Below are 19,438 nucleotides of genomic sequence, written 5' to 3' on the forward strand. Positions count from 1 at the left end.
CCACACTCTAAAGTTTTCTGATTTATGAAAGAATTAATTTCAACTTTGTCCTTAGATGTTCAGTTTTATCAGTGCTCCTCGATTTTAATGTTAGTCAAATGTTGCAGGTCACTCGCTTTTACTTCACCTCATCCCTGTTACTCAGCTTCTTGTTGTTTAGACCAAGATTGTGAGGAAATCTGAAACTGAGTTAGCATAGTGAAACCCAAGCTACATCAATTGAATAGTTTGTTGATAGCAATATCAACAACAACTTTCGTCAGTTTGATGATTAGGAGTAGTCTGATTAGAAAGTTATCTTCCAGATTAGATTTATTTTTGTGGACGGGCATGTGTGGCAATTTTCCAAGCCAGTGTACTGGTCTTCTAATTTTGTGGCAGCAGCTTGGCTGAAGGAATGACTAATTCTGGGTTATAAGACATCATTATGACAGACAAGATTATTTTTTTTCCCCATGGTCATTGCTACATTCAGTATTCAACTATTTCTTGATATCATGGAGTGAGTTGAAGTGGCTGAAGACAGATTTTTGTCATGGTGCAAGTCTTGAGTAGGAGCCAAAATGTATCATCCACTAGCATTGACAATTCACAAGGCTTTAAGTGCTGTTGCCATGTTGTTATTAGACTTTACTATATGCCATTGTAAATAATATGGCCATAAAAGTATTTTAATTTGCTTTTTTATGCTAAAGGAAACTTGTAGTCTGTTAACCCTAATTTTGTTTTGTTTGTTTGGCATAGTGTGGATGTAATTTATTGACTGCTGTTTCTGTTTTGAATGGCAGTATTAATGTTGAGCATAAATACAAATATATACAAGTATTTAGATTTTTCACTGGAGTAATGAATGTTCCCTTTTTTAAAACAGATTAATTTACGACTCATCTTGGTCAGTGGAAAAACAAAAGAATTTCTATTTTCACCCAATGACTCAGCAGCCGACATTGCCAAACATGTATATGAAAATTGGCCGATGGGTAAGTAGTTATTTTTGATTCGAGATTTTAATCTGGGTTTGATTTACAGTATAACTCTTTCAGCTACAATGCTTTAGTTGTTTTAGGGTATCCCTAACTATTGTGAAATAACATTTTTTGAAAAACATTCAACTGTATCCAGATTTGGGAGAGCAATGCATCATATTTCCCTCAGACATTGGGGATTGCTTACCCCAGCGAATCTGTGTTGGTGCTTCCAACAATCTCATTCCACCACTTGTTTCCTTGTAACCTGGTTTCTCTCACATGTCTGCTAAGATTCTGCCTCCTGTTCTATTGGAAATTCATAACATTCAACGAACCTAACAACTCACACTTCATTGGGATTTGGGTGGAAACTAAATTACTTGGAGGAAACCCACAGGCTCCGGGGGAGAACATGCAAAGTGTTCTTTGAATTAGCTTACTTGTTCCATTAACAGTGTTGATATCCAAAATCTATGTATTTGCATGACATTTGGTCCATGACTGAGATAATCACTTAGACCCACCTATTCTGACCTCTGCCATTGTGCTATGTAGCCTCTACCTCAACTCCTCTACCAAAACAATTGCCCATCCCTTTGATCTCTACAAATGGTCATTTCAAGGCACTTCTGAACACGCTTATTTTACCTTTTTAAACTTGAGATGCTCCCTAAATCTTATTCCTTCCTCAGCACTTTAGCACATAAGTAAAGGCATCCATTAGTCTTGCGAAACCATGGATCTGCACCTGAAAAGTCTTCACTCTCCAGGGCACAGGCCTGGGCAAGGTTGTATGGAAGACCAGCAGTTGCCCAAGCTGCAAGTCTCCCCTCTCCACGACATCAATGTTGTCCAAGGGAAGGGCATTAGGACCCATACAGCTTGGCACCAGTGTCATCGCAGAGCAATGTGTGATTAAGTGCCTTGCTCAAGAACACAACACGTTCCCTCAGCTGGGGCTCGAACTCACGACCTTCAGGTCGCTAGTCCAATGCCTTAACCACTTGGGCACGTGCCCACACGATAGCACCTCATTTAGCAACACCCTGCTACTAAAATGAAAACAGAAAATGATAGAAGCAATAAGCAAGTGAGGTAGCATCTGTGGAAGGAGAAGTGAGGTGGTAACTTAAAATGTTAATTGTTTCTCTTTCCACAGATGCTGCCTGTGTTGGGTCCACTACTTTTTATGTTATATGTTAATACTTGATGATGGAATTGATGGATTAGTGGCCACATTTGCAGACGATACAAAGATAGGTGGAAGAGCATGAAGTATTGAGGATATTATGCTGAGACTTTTTAAGGCATTGGTCAGACTGCATTTGGAGTATTGAGAGCAGCTTTTGTCTCTTATCTAAGAAGGTATCTGCTGGCATGAGAGGGGATCCAAAAATCCCAGGAATGGAAGGGTCAACACACGAGGAGAGTTTAGTTCTCAGGCTGCATTCACTGGAGTTTAGAAAAATAAGGGGAATCTCATTGAAACTTACTGAATTTTGAGAAGCTTGGATAGAGAATACATGCAAAGAATGTTTCCAATGGTGAAGGAGTCTAAGACCTGAGGGCACCACTTAAAATTACAAGGATGTCCTTTCTGAACAGAGACGAGAAATTTATTTTGCCAGATGTTGGTAAATCTGCAGAATTTATTGCCACAGATGGACATAGAGGCCTTGTCATTTGATATATTTAGTGCAGAGTTTGATGGTTTTTTTAGAAAGGGTGTCAAAAGTTTACGGGGAGAAGATAGATAATAGACAGTAGATGCAGGAGTATGCCATTCGGCCCTTTGAGCCAGCACCGCCATTCGCTGTGATCCTGGCTGATCATCCACAATCAGTACCCTATTCCTGCCTTCTCCCCATTTTCCTGCCTTCTCCCCATTTTCCTTGACTCCGCTATGTTTAAGAGCTCTATCTAACTCTTGAAAGAATCCAGAGAATTGGCCTCCTGCCTTCTGAGGCAGAGCATTCCACAGATCCACACTGTCCGGGTGAAAAAGTTTTTCCTCATCTGCGTTCTAAATGGCCTACCCCTTATTCTTAAACTGTGGCCTCTGGTTCTGGACTCCCCCAACATTGGAAAGTGGAATTGAAGGAAAATAGATCAGCCATGATCGAATGGCAGAGCAGACTCGATGGCCTACTTCTGTACCTATTTTATGGTCACAGATACTGCCTGATTTTCTAATTGTTCCCAGCATTTTCTTTTTCATTTCAGACTTCCAACATCTGTGGTTTTAATTTTTATTTTCATTACTATGTTAAAGTTTTCTTAATTTAAGATACTTTAACTCTGCCTCACTTTAACTCTTACATTCTGAACAGACCCATGCCAGTTTGCCAGTTGAAAATCCACCCTTAATTACTGCATTGTTAACAGCTTTGCCTTCTGTTGCTATGGCCACATGCCTTGGAATTTCCTTCCCTTAACTCTCCAAAGAAAGTCTTCTATATTTGATCTCCTCCAAGCCGTTCTTAAGCTTTTGATTATCTACTCTAATACCTTCCTGTGTAGAGCCATCTTATTTTGTTTGATCACATTCCCATGATGCATATTATATTTTGTAGATCAAAAATTCTAGTTAGTGTCTTTATTTCTTCTACACAGTCTGTTTGTTCATTAAATACAAGAACCACTACTTCCTTTACAGGGATTACTACATTCCTTTGCCTTTAAAATCAGCAAGAATGTTCACCAGTAAAATATTAAAGCTAAGCTACATTATGGGCTATTAGGTCTGATTAGTAAAACTTGGTTAAATGGGTAAGTTTCAAGTAGCAACTTGAAAATGAGAGAGATTTTTGTAATGGGCTAGATTAATCAGTCCTAAGCTACTTGAGTATCCATGAGATGTGGTACAAGCACAACAATATAACTGAAGACTAATTTATTATCATAAAATAAAAAGCACAAATGAACCCCCAAAAATCTACATAGCAAGTCACAAAGATTTCTACAAGGCTAATGATTCTTAGTCACCACTTGATTGTTGCTGTTGTCAGGGGAACTTCAAATTCTGACTTGCTCATCAGTCTACCCCTGGGTCCTAGGCACCGATCGCAATCTCCAATCCCAGTTGAAGTCTTACAAAGCTGGGAAAGGCACCCCATAAATACAGATTTCACAAGTGCAGAGAGAGAGAAACACTATAACTTTTTGTCTCAACACAGCTTGTTTTTTTTCAAAAACATCCTGTGACCATTGAAACAGTCTTTATAAATCAAATAGTTATTTCGTCATTCACTCATGTCTAGACATACAATGTTCCCTTGGACTTAAAAGAAAGGGCATTGATGTTTACATACAAGTGATGAGCCCAAATCCAAAAAGAATATATCAAGCCAACTATCAAATCACTTGACAGTCATTTGCATTTAATGGTGCCTGAGACTAAGAAAGAATCCAGTTACTATCAGCAAACATTCTACAGATATGAACACTGTTTACTCACTTGCAAATTTTACTCACTAACAGACAGGTAGACCCCTTATGCTAAGAACTCTGAAAGATTTAAGTTGTCTTTCAATCTGATAGACTATCATTGTTTTACAAAATCTAATATGATGCATGCTGCCCTTTGAATGTCTGAACTTCCCCTCTGCCATCCGATTTCTAAGTGAACATTGAAGCTTTGGACACTACTTCACTTTTATTTAATATACAGTATTTCTGTTTTTGCACATTCTTTTAAATCTATTCAGTATATGTAATTGATTTACTTGTTTATTTATTATGTTTTATTTTATTTATTTTTTTTCTCTCTCTGCTAGATTATGTATTACATTGAACTGCTGCTGCGTTAACAAATTTCATGTCACATGCCGGTGATAATAAACCTGATTCTGATATATAGAACTCTTCCTTCTGCTTAAAGCAAAGAGTACATATTAATGCAAACACGAGGAAATCTACAGATGCTGAAAATTCAAGCAACACACACAAAATGCTGGTGGAATGCAGCAGGCCAGGCAGCATCTATAGGAAGAGGTACAGTGGATGTTTTGGGCCAAGACTGTACCTCTTCCTATAGATGCTGCCTGGCCTTCTGCGTTCCACCAGCATTTTGTGTGTGTTGTGTGAGTACGTATTAATATCAGTTGAATGATTAAAACTAATCATCATGATTATTAAAATGAGAAAATTATACAGATCCAAGGATTAACCTCAACATTCATATTAAAATGTCCTAATCCCTAAGGGGAGGGGGGGGTGGGGGAAGAACACATTAACAAGATGTTAACAATAACTATTTGCAATTCAAACAGAATGAGTAAGAGCTTCAAACACTACAGGGATGCAAGAGACAAATTACAATCAATTTGGTACTTTACCTTGTTTCATAGAGAAAAAATTGTCTGAGGCCAGTCACTCTAGGTTTAAGCAGCACTCACAACACTCTGGAAGAACTCAGCAGGTTGGGCAGCATCCATGGAAACGATCAGTCAACGTTTCGATCAGACAACGTTGGGTCTCAATAGACGTTAGACATCCCATAACACACAAGACAAACATTAAAATAGAGCAAAGCAACATTCTGGCAGGAAACTTTGAAAACAAAAGTGGAGAGGTAGTTAGAAATGTTTTCATTCTTGCTTAGTCAGCTTACCCTTATCCACAAACTCAGGATAGATTTTTCCTCATACTGTCTTCCTGTGTGTATTAGGACTATGGACATACCCTGTGGAAGCAGTGTAAAGATGTACTGAAGGCTATTCTATGTAAAAGCAAATTGATCTTGGGACTGTTCAGCAATATGGATGGAGAAGAAAGCTTTAGCCAAATCAGAAATAGCATTATAACTCTTAATCCTGCTGGAAAGGTCCTCAGTAAGGGTCACAACATCTGGAACAGCTGTGGCCAGCAGAGGGACAAACCAATTTAACTGGCGATAATCAATGATCATGTGCCATGAACCATCAGCCTTCTGATCTGGCCAAACAGGGCTATTGTAAGGGGATAGGGAAGGAAGAAGAATCTCCAGGTTTACGAGAGACTTAACTGTCTCATCAATTTGCTTATGCGCTCCAGGGAGACTACTTTGCATGACAACTACTGTTTGTGATGGCAAGGGTATAAAGACAGGTTCTCATTTTGCCTTTCCAACCAGAATGGACAGTTCCTAATACCAAAAGCAAATTTGCCAAAGGGTGTTGAGATAGAGATTCCGGTTGACAGATCATTTCCCAAACTGTGTTCAGGTACCTGGGAGGTAAACATGTGGACAGATCAAGGAGGTCCCTTGCCAATAGCGAGGCAGACCATTGTTAGTACAGCATCTGTATCTGATCCCTCAAATCCCTGAATACACACGTGCTCTCCTGTATATAGATCTGGATTCCCATATAATAAGGTAACCTTAGCCAGAGTGTCCACCAAAGCGATTTGCTGTTGCTTATTACGCTGTGACCACCAAAGGGTAATAGTTATGTAAGGCCTCAGGTCTCCCTCTGGGATGATGGGAATATGAGTTGCAGTTATAGCAATAGTGGCAGTCCTGGAGCCCTATGCGATGCGCTGATTAACCTGTCATCCAGAGTGCAATCCAGCCAAGACTGGGAATAACCGGGCAATCTCCTCCTTTTTCAGATTAACATTACATTCCAGTGTAGAGGCTGGAAGGATGACCAGTACATTGTTCTCAAGGGGTTCTTAACCTGGGGTCCATAGACCCTTCAGGTAATGGTAAGGGTCCATAACATAATAAAGGTCGGGAACTCCTGGTCTAAGCTATCAAATGCAACCCACCTGGGTCACAATGCTCACAGTTTAACACACTAAAAACACCAGTAGTTACTCAGTCAGTTTTTTCCTTATCCAGCCCTGTTTTCAGCAGGAACAGAAACATATCGTTTCTACTAAGATGGGAAGAGGAGCTCTTTGAATACTGACTGTTGAGCCACAATCATTGGCTGTTTTGGGGCATTCCTAGTTCCATTCATCATGCACTCAAAATGCCTCTTGCTGCTGCCGGGATTTAAAAGCAGCCTTACCTGCACCTTTTCCCGATCTACTTCTGACACTTCATGTTGGGCAAATAGACTGCTAGTCTCCGAGGACAGCATCCCAATCCAAAGGGGCAGGGTAACAAGCACGGACAGCTTGTATGACCACTAACATGAGCAAATCAGCAGATGCTGGAAATCCAAAGCAACAAACGCAAAATACTGGAGGAACTCAGCAGGCAAGTAAAATCTATGGAAAAGAGTAAATAGTTGATGTTCCGGATGAAGTGCCTGGGCCCAAAATATCAATTGTTTACACTTTTCCATAGATGGCTTCATCTGCTGAGTTCCTCCAGCATCTTATGTGTGTTGCTTTGTATGACAATTCAACTATTGTTCAACGCCATTAGCCTGACCAGCCTGCAACTCAGCCAGGGCCAGTGGGTCTGTCATTAATGACCCTAACTGAATCAATTCATGCACATTTTTAAAAAAAACACAGTTGAGAAGCTCCTAAATCCCATTTTCAGGTGAGCCAGCTGGTCAAGGATCCCCTGGGTGCTGAGACAGCGTTTGGCTTAAATCTTGGAACTCAGTGATACTGTAGTTGTGGAAAGTGGCCACAGTGGTGGTAGGAACAACCACTGCAGCTTGATTTTGTTCATCAGCACTCTTCTAACTTTTGCATGTTTGAGGGTATGTTCCTTGATTACATTATTTCCATCCCTATCGAATCATCATCATCGTACCAAATATCCGCATCCCAAGTATCTGGGTCCCAGTCCGCCTGCAAGACCATAGATCATATCTTTACAGAATCGACCATCATGTAACTCTGTGAATGCAGTGCTTTTGCATTACAGTAACCAATCTACCTACCATGGCAACTTGCTCAACTTCAGAGTGCTCAACACATTCTGGTGCCCTGTGTGCTGTTTCACTTAAAACAGTGTTCTGAGTACCCAGAGGCCATCTCATGCTACAGTTGCCTGATTTCCTCAGAGAGCTCAGCTTTTTCAATACTCAACTGCCACAATGCAGTCATAAAAATCCACCCTACTTAAGACAGACAGAGTATCCTTCTTAGAAGGAAAAGCTGTATGCATATGGCATTGTGGTACTACACACAGAAGCTTAAGTCAGACAATTCAGCAAGTACCTTCTCAGACATCTGGGATAACCCCATTTACTTAGAACATTAGCCAGCAATCCAAAAAGTTCAAGTTATTTGTCCATCTGGAGACCTGAGATAAGTCTTGGGTATTGCTCAACTTGCTTGTCCACTTGCACATAGTCCTGGACCCTGCTTGCAATGCTAAAGTATAGTGGGCTGGATTAATCGGACCCAGGCTATTTGAGTGTCCAGGCGATATGATAATAAGTGCATAAGCATAACAAAATAACTGAAGCCTGCCTAATTTATTATCATGATGATGAGAATGTAGTAAATTGGATCAGCAAGTTTGCTGATGACACCGAGATTGGAGGCGTTGTGGACAGTGAGGATGGCTTTCAAAGCTTGCAGAGGGATCTGGACCAACTGGAAGAATAAGCCAGAAAATGGCAGGTGGAACTTAATGCAGACAAGTGTGAGGTGTTGCATTTTGGAAGGACAAATCAAGGTAGGACATGCACAGTAAATGGTAAGGCACTGAAGAGTGCGGAGGAACAAAGGGATCTGGGAGTTCAGATACATAATTCCCTGAAAGTGGCGTCACAGGTAGACAGGGTTGTAAAGAAGGCTTTTGACATCCTGGCATTCATAAATCAAAGTATTGAGTATAGGAGTTGGGATGTTATGGTGAAGTTGTATAAGACATTGGTGAGGCCAAATTTGGAGTATTGTGTGCAGTTCTGGTCACCTAACTATAGGAAGGATATCAGTAAGATTGAAAGAGTGCAGAGAAGATTTACTAGGATGTTGCCGGGTCTTTAGGAGTTGAGTTACAGGGAAAGATTGAACAGGTTACGACTTTATTCCTTGGAGCGTAGAAGAATTGAGGGGGGGATTTGATAGAGGTTTACAAAATTATGAGGGGTATAGACAGAGTAAATGTGAATAGGCTCTTTCCACTTTGGCTATGTCCAAACTACGCCGGATAATTTTGAAAACAAAGCTTTTTCTCTTCGTTTTGACCCTCTGTCCACATTGAAACGGCATTTTCATCCCCCGAAAACGGAGCTTTTCTAAAACATTCTCCAGAGTGTGTAAATTTGAAAACGATTGTTGCGCATTATAGTGTGGACAGGGTAAAGAGAGGTATTTTAAAACGCTGTCTTGACAACACCACAACAAGAATGCCTTTTCTGTTTCTGCTTGGTACTACGCAAGCACTGCCGGACAGCTGTTATAATGCGCAGTCGGTGTGAACGGTGTGACGAGAATACACATAAAAATTAAGATGTTTGCTGGCCTGGGTTAGCATCAGTGACGTCAGCAGTTGGTCTGCCACCTGTCCTCAGGGGAAGGAGAGATAAGGAACAATGGAGCAGCGTCTGGAGATGTGTAATGAAGGGACGGGTGAGAGAGCTGTCTGGAGCGGCTCCCCCTTTGAACCCTGAACTATTTGAAGTGATGGACAGGCGATCTGGAGATGTGTAATGAAGGGACGGGAGAGAGAGAGCTGTCTGGAGCGGCTCCCCCTTTGAACCCTGAACTGTTTGAAGTGATGGACAGGCGATACCCCAGCAGGGGGATAAAAAGGGACGGGTTCGCTAAGGCAATACACACGACACCCGAGGTAACGAGACCCTGGAAGCGGTGCGCCTCTCACGAGTCGGTGGGAAGTACCGGACAACGCACAGGGTGGAAAGGTACGATCAGCGGGAACCCGGTGTGTGTCCGCCCTTGCTTGGGTGCCGGGTTCACTGCAGAGGATCGACCGCATCTGGAGGAGGGGTCACAGTCGGTGACCTCAGGTGACATCACCAAGGACCTGCCCGAAAGCTGCTTGTGAGCCATATCGCCGGTCTGTGAGTGGAAGCTGTGTCTGAATGATCAGTCGTTCCCGTTCTCTCTCTCTCTCACCCCACGTTGTCCATCGCCATGGCAACGATTACTGCGAACTGCACTACTAAATTGGACTGAACTTTGTGTCACTTTGAAATTGGTCATTTATCCCTAGACAACGATAGAGCTTGATTGATGCTGTTATCTTAATTCTGTGCACATGTGTGGTTATCATTGCTGAACTGTTGCATTTATTATCCTTTCGATTACTGTGTTGCTTGTTTCTTTAATAAAACTTTCTTAGTCCTAGTAATCCAGACTCCAACTGAGTGATCCATTTCTGCTGGTTTGGCAACCCAGTTGCGGGGTACGTAACAACGGCGTGAGAGTTAAATTGTAAAGTGAGATTTTTTGACTATTTTAAAACGCTGTCATGATGTGCCGGAACAGATGGCCGCAGCGCGGCATTTCGTTGTTTTCTTGAATGCAATCCTCCACACAACCTAACAATTTCAGAACAGATGGCAATGAGACTGAAGCCAGAAGAGTTAGAAATGTACTCACCAAATACTTTGACCCATAGCTTACTGAATAAATAAGTACACTCATTTTGCCATGTTTTCTGTCCTTGTTTGTATGAAGGTGGTTTACCTATTTATGCAAGTACTTCTCTGACAATGTGTGGGCATGTGGCCAAGTGGTTAAGGCATTGGACTAGTGACCTGAAGGTCATGAGTTCAAGCCCCAGCCGAGGCAACATGTTGTGTCCTTGAGCAAGGCACTTAATCACACATTGCTCTGCGACGACACTGGTGCCAAGCTGTATGGGTCCTAATGCCCTTCCCTTGGACAACATTGATGTCGTGGAGAGGAGAGACTTGCAGCTTGGGCAACTGCTGGCCTTCCATACAACCTTGCCCAGGCCTGTGCCCTGGAGAGTGAAGACTTTCCAGGCGCAGATCCATGGTCTCGCAAGACTAACGGATGCCTTTATTTATTTATCTCTGACAATAGATGGGTAACAGCCTAATGTAACGTTGTATGGAAATACAAGATAACACTGATGCAAATATGTTTTATACATTTAACAAGGTGCTTTATTAATACAACAGAGTTAGTTTTTCAATGTTCGTCGTCAGCTGGGTCATACTGTCCTTGAACTCCCTTTCGGTTGCCTCCATACGCTCCAGTATTTGTTGTTTTTTAGTTTTAAGTCCTCCTGCGTGAGAGCCAACAGTAATTCCTTTAAAGTTTTTCTAGTCTGTAACTGGACAAACGTGCGCCGAGTATACCATTTCCTCTTCGCTTGTTTTCTGTGTGTCCTGTGCATGCCCAGTAGGGGGAGATTCGCCCAAATATCCGTTCTAGTGTGGACAGAGATATTTTGAAAAACGCTTGGTGTGGGTGCCTGTCGTTTTTACTCGAAACTGGCGTTTTCAAAATTATCTGGTCTAGTGTGGACGTAGCCTTAGATTAGGAGAGATAAATACGAAAGGACATGACTTTAGGGATAAAGGGGAAAGGTTTAGGGGGAACTGCTTCACTCAGAGTGGTGAAAGTGTGGAACGAGCTGCCATCTGATGTGGTAAATGTGGGCTCACTCAAGTTATAAGAATAAATTGGATAGCTACGTGGATGGGAGAGGTCTGGAGGGTTATGGACTGGGTGCAGGTCAATGGGACTAGCAGAATAAAGTTTTGGCACAGACTAGAAGGGCCGAATGGGCTGTTTTCTGTGCTGTAGTGTTCTATGGTTCTATCATAAAATAGAAAACAGATAAACCACACAAAATACTATGCATCAAGTCAAAGATTTCCACAAAGATTCTGCAAGGCACAAAGGATTTTGGGCTCAGATTCTTAGTCACCACTTGATTGGGGGAAACTCCAAATTCCAACTTGCTCCCGAGACCACTCCTGGGTCCCAGGCACCAATCACGGTCTCTGGTCCCAAATGAAGTCCTATGAAACCACCCCCATAAATGCAAGTTTCACAAGTACAGAGACAGATAGACTCTATGATGTTGTGTTGAGACAAAAGTTGTTTTCTTTTCAAACGTGCCCTGTGTACGTTGACACAGCCCTCATAAATCAATTAGACATTTTCCTCATTCACTTATGTCAGGACACACAGCATTCCCTTGGATTTACAAAAGGGCATTAATCTTTACAAATAGGTAATAAGCCTGAATGCAAAAATCTATCAAACCAGCTATCTAACTACTTTACAGACATTTATAATTTAACGATGCCTGAGACTAAGAAAGAATCCAGCTACTATCAGCAAACGTTCTACAGACATTAACAGTGTTTACTCACTAACAGACATACAGACCCTACATGTTTAGAGTTCAGAGAGGGTTAAGCAGTCTTTCGACTTGACAGACATTCATTGTTTTACAAAATCTAATAGGGCACAGATTTAGAATGTGTTGTCCTTCATTAGTCAGGAAATTGATCAAGAACGTCAAGGAAGTGGTACAGCTCTATAAAACTTGGATTATACCACAGTTGAAGTATTGTGTTCAATCTGGGTTGTCTCATTATAGGAAGGATGTGGAAGGTTTAGAGTGGGTGCAGAGAAGGATATACCAGGATTCTGTCTGGATTCAAGAGCATGCCTTATGAGCAAAGATAGTGAGCTAACGCTCTTCTCTTTGGAATGAGGGAGGATGAGAGATGACATGATAAAGGTGAATAAAGATTGAGAGGTATAGATACAGTGTACAGCCAGTGCCTTTTTCCCAGCGTGGCAAAAGCCAATGTCAGAGGTCATCTGTTTAAGTTGAGTGGAGGGAAGTCTTGGGGAGATCTTTTTTTTTGCAGTGTAATAGATGCCTGGAATGCATTTCAGGCTAATACAATAAGACCATAGGCAAATTGATGTAAATAAAATGGATTATGGATTGTGTAGTAGGGAAGGTTAAATTTATCGTGGAGAAGGTTTATATAGGTCAGCACAACATCATGCCCAATAGGCCCACTGCTATACTGTCCTATGTCGAATCGCCCTTGTCTGTGAAGATTTATATGAAGAGAATAATATGGTTTGTCATATCAATAGCAACAAACTGGTTGAAAAGGACAGAAAAGTTCTTAGCCTGTTTCAGTACCATGGTAGAGGTGGAACATTTTAAATCTACATTTAATATTGCTATTTATTTGTCTTTAAGATTGGGAAGATGAATTTGTCAGCAGTCCAAGTATTCTTCGGCTCATCTATCAAGGGCGATTTCTACATGGAAATGTCACTCTTGGAGGTAAGAAATCTAATCAATAGCATGTAAGAATGTTATAAGAGTAGCAAAGGTCACATTATCATTGAAAACAGTTCAGTAATATCAATACTAGTAGTCAGCATAAATGTTATCCAGTATTGAAGTAAATGTTTCTCAGTTAAACATTTTTATTAATTTATCTGCTTTGTGATAGTCTGTTGACTGCAATAACTATTATTTTTCTTCCTTGCTGAAGTTTGAAATGTTGCTTTCTCCCATATGTCCAATAACAACACAAGCATGCATGTACCACCTCCAGAGTAATGAAACAGCCACCTCTCTCTCCCCCCCCCCCCCCCCAATCAGTCCTATGGGAAGTATGATAAACAAAACTAAATACTGCTACCATCTAATTCTGTTTCTTCTGGTATTTATTTCCAGTTGCTATACATATGCCACACTGCAGAGGTAACAGTGGGATTAATTTGTGTCTTAACATATCTAGATTCACCCAGTATCTTCAACTAAACAAATGTAGTATGCTACCTGAATGACTATCTGGCATTGTCACCTAGAACTTGGTTCTAATGAATATTATCATGCTAATTCAATCATCTTTCTAGGTAGACAATATTCAGCATAGTTTTTGCTTCTGTTCATTTCCCCAGCCATTCACTGAAGTTAAACATGCATTTTATTCATCTCTCATCTTCACTTCAAACCCTACATTCAGTTCATCACCAGGAGAAATTTATTTCTATATCAACAGAATAGCTTGCTATTCTTCCTTTGTCCAGGTTTGTTTTTGTGATATATCCGCACTCATTATCTCTATCCTACGTAAACCAAATCAGAACACCTACCTACATTTTACCTCTCTCCTTGCCACCCGCCATGCCAGTCAATTAATCTCAGTTCTTTTACTTCAGATTTCTTTGATCTCCCTCTATCCTGCTTTCCCATGTTTCTTCGCTTCCATATCACATTTCACCCCAGTGACCATTGCTATTTTTCAATCAGGGTCATTTGGGATAATCTTTTATGTTAAAGTTACATAACTGCCAAATTAAGTCATTGCTTCTATCTCCCCAATAATTTTGTCTGTCTTTCCAGATTCATGCTTGCATATTGATTGTATGACATTTCCTAGCAGAGTATGCCTATCAGTCCAATGCTGTATCCTTGTATACTTGCAACATTTTCTCTCACTTAGCTGTCAGTTCTGCTGTGATTTACCAGTTAACCATATGTATGCTAGTTGGTTAACCTACCAATGTATTTAGGATGTCAGAGGAATCTGGAGCATCTGGTGAAAAATTAGTGTCAAGGAGAGAGCATGCATACTACAGACAGCATCAGTGGTCAGAATTTACCAGAATCCATGGAGCTGTGAGGTGGTGGCACTAACTACTATACCTCTCTTCTGCCCTTTTTCTCATTTCTGCAGATGATCCTTGGTCACTCCTTATCTCCCTTTCTATTGCTCTCTCTCCCTTTATCTGTTTGCATGCATTATATTTTCCTTTCCCTTCTCTTTTTTTCTGGCATTTTCTGAATTATCTGCCTCATGCAGATCTACCCCCACTCTCTCCTCTTAATGTCTTTCTCCCTCTCAGACTCTTCCATTCTCTCACTTTTCCCTTGCTTGGTCTCACACTCCCAATTTTTAATTTGTTTTTCTTTCTTTAGTTTTCTTTTTATTTTGCTTTAATCTCCATCTGATTTCTCACTTCATATCACTTCTGTCTTCCCATTGTGAGCATCTGTGTGGTGCTCTCTGAATTTTTGCTTGTCTAATATTTTCTTTGCCTCTAATTTTTTGCTCCATCTCTTTTTCTTTTGCTCTGAAGATGTTTCTCCCTCTGTCTTTGTCCTTGAGTGTACAGTATGTAAGGGGCACGTGTGTAACTGTTTCTAGGTACTGTCTCTCTCCCCATCTTTCTTTTTTGCTATATAACATTTTATGTTTGCCCTCATCTTTCAACTCTATCTCTGTGACTGTTTTTCCTCTCTAACTTTTGCTGCATCAATGTTGTCCTCACACCTACCACTGCTGCTCTTTCCCTTTGCTTCACTTTTTCTTCCACACTTATTTTCTTTGTTTCTGATGTACTCTTACATATGCTCTCTCTCACTCTCACTCATTCACACAGATTTTCTGGATGAACATCACCAAAACCTCATAATAAACACATTTTAGAATGAAATACTGAAGGGCATGTTGTGTAACCATGGCTAAAGAAAAAGGAAAAAGTAGACAATGTAGAATTTGATAATATTGGCAAAATATGCTAATAATCTTGGTAACAAGTTAATTTTGGAGATGTGTGAAGTATGAAAGGAATTGAAGAAAGGAAATAAACTGAGAATAAAGCAATAGAAGTTCTTGTAAACTGTTTTCCAACCTCGGTCCCCTATTCTCTGAATTCCTGCCCTTTCTTCAGCCCCTCAGTCCCTTCTGTTCCTCATCATGCTCTATCTCATCACTTTCTCCTCAAGATTTCCATCTGGATACCTGTCCCATTACCATTATGCTCCCTCTACTTTTCACCGTTGCCAACCATACCTCATCCTAGTCTTGATCCTGTGTATGGCCATGTGTTGTTTAGGAATCTGCCCCACTAATCAGCCATTCTCATCCTCCACTCCTGTGAAAGCCACCCTTGGGGTTAATGACAGTCATCATGGCATACAGAACTTGCATTGGAAAAACATCATTGTAACTCATACTTGGAAGTCAAAGCTGTATTTCATCCATCCTAATGTTGACAGCATTTAGCTTTTACATTAACCTTCATTGGTACCACCATCATTGAATTCTACATCAACATTCTGGATGAGAGAAGGCTGGTACACTATGCCTTCTGGACAGTGATAACATCCAGTATATTGGTGATGCAGAATTCAGTGAATGCCGTAACACTGAAGATCATGGGAAATTTGCTTGGTATTTATTGTTCAATGTAGTTACACATTGGACATTTATGTGATATGATAACTGTCTCTAGTCAATTGAAATTTGAATGATATGGATTGATTTCAAAGCGTGATTCAGAGTTGCAATGAGGGATCATCGGTTCAGAAGAACAATGTTGTGCAGTAGAAGTCATTGCTCATTTAAAACTTGCATAGTTTGAATAGGTTGATTCTCTTTTGCCTTTTTAAAGTTATATTTTGCTGGAGATTTAGTTGAATAAATTATTTGAGATTAATTATCATGTGCCATTTACAGCTTTAAAGCTTCCACTTGGTAAAACTACTGTAATGCACTTGGTTGCAAGAGAAACATTGCCAGAGCCAAATTCCCAGGGTAAGGACCGACTCAGTTGCACTTTTTTAAAAAAGGAAAACAATTCATAATTTACTGGAATTGTTTAATTTGAATGTACTTTTATTGGTAGATCTGAGAGGGCCCTCTGATCCCTTAGTTGACATCTGGTCATTTAATATGGCTATTATCTGTGATCATGCTTACTTGTAGTGCATAAATTTGCATCTATATTTTGTTAATACTATAGATTTTTCTTTTTGAAAGTGATCGCAATTTAATTTATATACAAATAAGAAATGAGGCTCATTATTATTTTGATAGTTGGTTCATCATTTACTTGACATTGTCAACTCTGTACAAAATATCTGTATGTTTCCTGCAGTAAACCATTGATTCATTTCCAGTTACTCTGCCTCAATTTCATTTATAGTTAGATGTGAAATTGACTAAAACTTAAGTATTTTAATAGAGAGCAGTTGCATAGTTAAAGAAAAAAGAAATCTGAGTAATTCATTGAGTCTCTTCCAGCAGCATGAGAATTGTTTCTGTTCTTTACTCAGTGGGGGCTATGTGGAAATGAAAATCTTTCAGGGGAAAAGTGAAACAAGAAAACTACATTGTCACAAGGTTGTTTCTCACCAAAATTTTTATTTAATGTCTCTAGGTCAAAGGAACCGTGAAAAGACTGGAGAGAGCAATTGTTGTGTCATTCTGTAAATACTTCCTCTTATTTCTGCTAACCGTGATGTAATATAGTCGTTGTCTTTCATGCTGCTGATATAAAAACGAAGTAACATTGCTTCAAGAACTCTTTTTAAAACAAATCTGTTCATGAGATCAATATTTAAAAACTGGAGCATTTCTGTTTGGTTTATTTTAAAGCTCTTCTGTTGTAATGGTCATTTTTGTTCAGTTTTTTTTTTGTTACTTCCTATAATGCCTTCTATAGTTTCTGTATTTATTTCTACATGTGGACAAGCAAAGTTAAACTGAAGAATACTTACACCACTGATCCCATTTTGCTATAACCACGCTCTGCTGAATTTAAACAAATGTACATCAGTGCTTTTTTGAAAAAGATTAGGTTATTTTTCTTAATCCAAGCATTTCTTGGAGGAAGTACGCACTGCTGATTGTAGTGTTAATGTTGCCTTGTTAACCAGATGATGAAGCCAGACTTGCTTTAAAGTTTAAATTACAGTAAAGACTTAGCAGTTAATTGTGAAATAATTTTTATCCCACAAAATGAATTTCATGCAAATTTCATAATTATTAAAATATGGGTAAGTCTACTCTTAAGTATTAGGTCATGGAAGTGTATGTGCCTATATTTTGATGAGCTTGTAGATTTTATTGCAAAGATTCTCTCTCTCTTTGTGCACTGCAATATCTTAGCATTGCCTACAAAGGCTTAATTTGTTGCACAAAGCATTTTGTAGCCTTAATGTGAGAGAGAGGGAGAGAGAGAAGCTTTGAAGCTTTTCTCTTTCTTACTGCTGAATATCATTTAGTATATTTGTGGTAGAAAGTTCTATTAATCATGTCTCTATCAGTAATGTTTTTGTCTTATAACCTCACTGTTGACTGGATAGTTTCTAACCTATTACGGAATTAAAATATCGTAGGGAAGTCACTCATCAAGCTGAGTACCTTATTTTGTTTTTCTTTACCATAACTATTTTAGTAGTTGTATAATTTGCATTTCTTTATCTAGTGCTTGCAGTTGTGCAAAAGATGGGGAAACTGTAGTATTGGTTGGCCCAAATTTGTTTTGTGTCAGCCTTCCCCTTCCTTTTGTATAAAATTATAAATGATATGCTAATTAAACCTAGAGAATTTTGCACAGCACTGAAGCATGAGCTACTTTCGTCCGAATCTGTAAAAAAAAAATAAAGTTTTTATATTTTTCAGTGGGGGAGGTTGTGTCCTCCCATCTGAATTACAAATGTGTAGAATATATTTAATATGAATCTTATACAGAACTGAGAATAGAACTTGTTAACAAGTATAGATTTCCTTGTAGTATAACAGAATATACCAATGTAAGTAATATTAGCAGCTTTAAAATGTTGCAGGTTGACTGTGTTCTATATCTAATAGAATCTTCCCAGGTTGAACTCGATGGTATATGTAATAGTTTTTCAGATGATAGTCATATCTTAATTGCTTTTTTCTCCTTTTATCTGTGTTCATTGTTTTTAGTATGCTTTACATGCAATAGTTCTTACAAAATATTGTTCATATTGATCAGGATAAAATTTGTATAGAGCTATGTTTTGCAATGATTGTAAATATCACTGAACATTTTCTTTCTGCAACCTGTAATGATAGATTACTCCTGTAAACTAAAATAAAATATTGCAGTTCATGCATTGATTCTATTGGGTATTATTTGCATGGATATACTTCCAAATTTATTGTCAATAAGTTGGTTTCTTGCTATCTCATTCACACATTTACAATTTAAGATTTTTTATGCCAATTATTGTTACAACAGTAATTGCAAAGAGGCGTACATTAAATGTCCATTGTGCAGAACAGACAAAATTACTTGTTTTTGAAATTTTCTTTTTTAATTCTATCCTTTGTCTTGCCCCCTTCCTCCCTCTGTCTCCAGCCATAAAACTCTCTGGTCTCTGCATTCCCTTTACTTGGCTTTGACATCTTGTGACCTGTGCTATAGAATTCTCTTCATGAGCATATCTATTTTGTTCCATTAGTCTGTTCAGTTATCTGGGCTAATACTTTAATTCTGTGCCAAATTTTGTTGAATATTACTTTCAACGATTGTAGAGGTTAGACAGGAAAGTTGAACTGGACCTAAGTGTACATCTGCCGTGATATTGTTGAATGGTAGAACAGGTTTGCTGTAGTCGTCTTATGATTCTTTGTCTTTATAGTGTTAGGCTTATGGTATCCAGTTTTGGATTGCTCTCTAAGTGGAAATATCTCAAATACATCATGGGTTGTTCATTTTTTTTTTAAATAGTACATTCTTTCCTACCATTGTAAGAAATGATCTTTGTTCATTCTACAGTGATTCTAGGTCCCCTTTGAACTATAGATGCAAAATTTACAGAGTTT

General features: G+C 39.3%; 1 protein-coding gene across 1 annotated transcript in view; it reads left to right on the plus strand.

Annotated features, from left to right (window-relative positions):
- The window catches only part of ubl3a (ubiquitin-like 3a), a 62,375-nt gene extending 43,653 nt beyond the window's left edge, over window positions 1-18,722 (plus strand). The window contains exons 2-5 of the mRNA XM_072262961.1: window positions 872-980; window positions 13,039-13,125; window positions 16,316-16,393; window positions 17,019-18,722. Of these exons, the coding sequence (XP_072119062.1) occupies window positions 872-980; window positions 13,039-13,125; window positions 16,316-16,393; window positions 17,019-17,071 (327 nt within the window). The 3' untranslated portion in view covers window positions 17,072-18,722. The remainder of the gene's footprint in view (window positions 1-871; window positions 981-13,038; window positions 13,126-16,315; window positions 16,394-17,018) is intronic.
- The last annotated feature ends 716 nt before the right edge of the window (window positions 18,723-19,438 follow it).

The sequence above is a fragment of the Mobula birostris genome, chromosome 7 (genome assembly GCF_030028105.1).
Source record: "Mobula birostris isolate sMobBir1 chromosome 7, sMobBir1.hap1, whole genome shotgun sequence".
NCBI classification, from domain to species: domain Eukaryota; kingdom Metazoa; phylum Chordata; class Chondrichthyes; order Myliobatiformes; family Myliobatidae; genus Mobula; species Mobula birostris.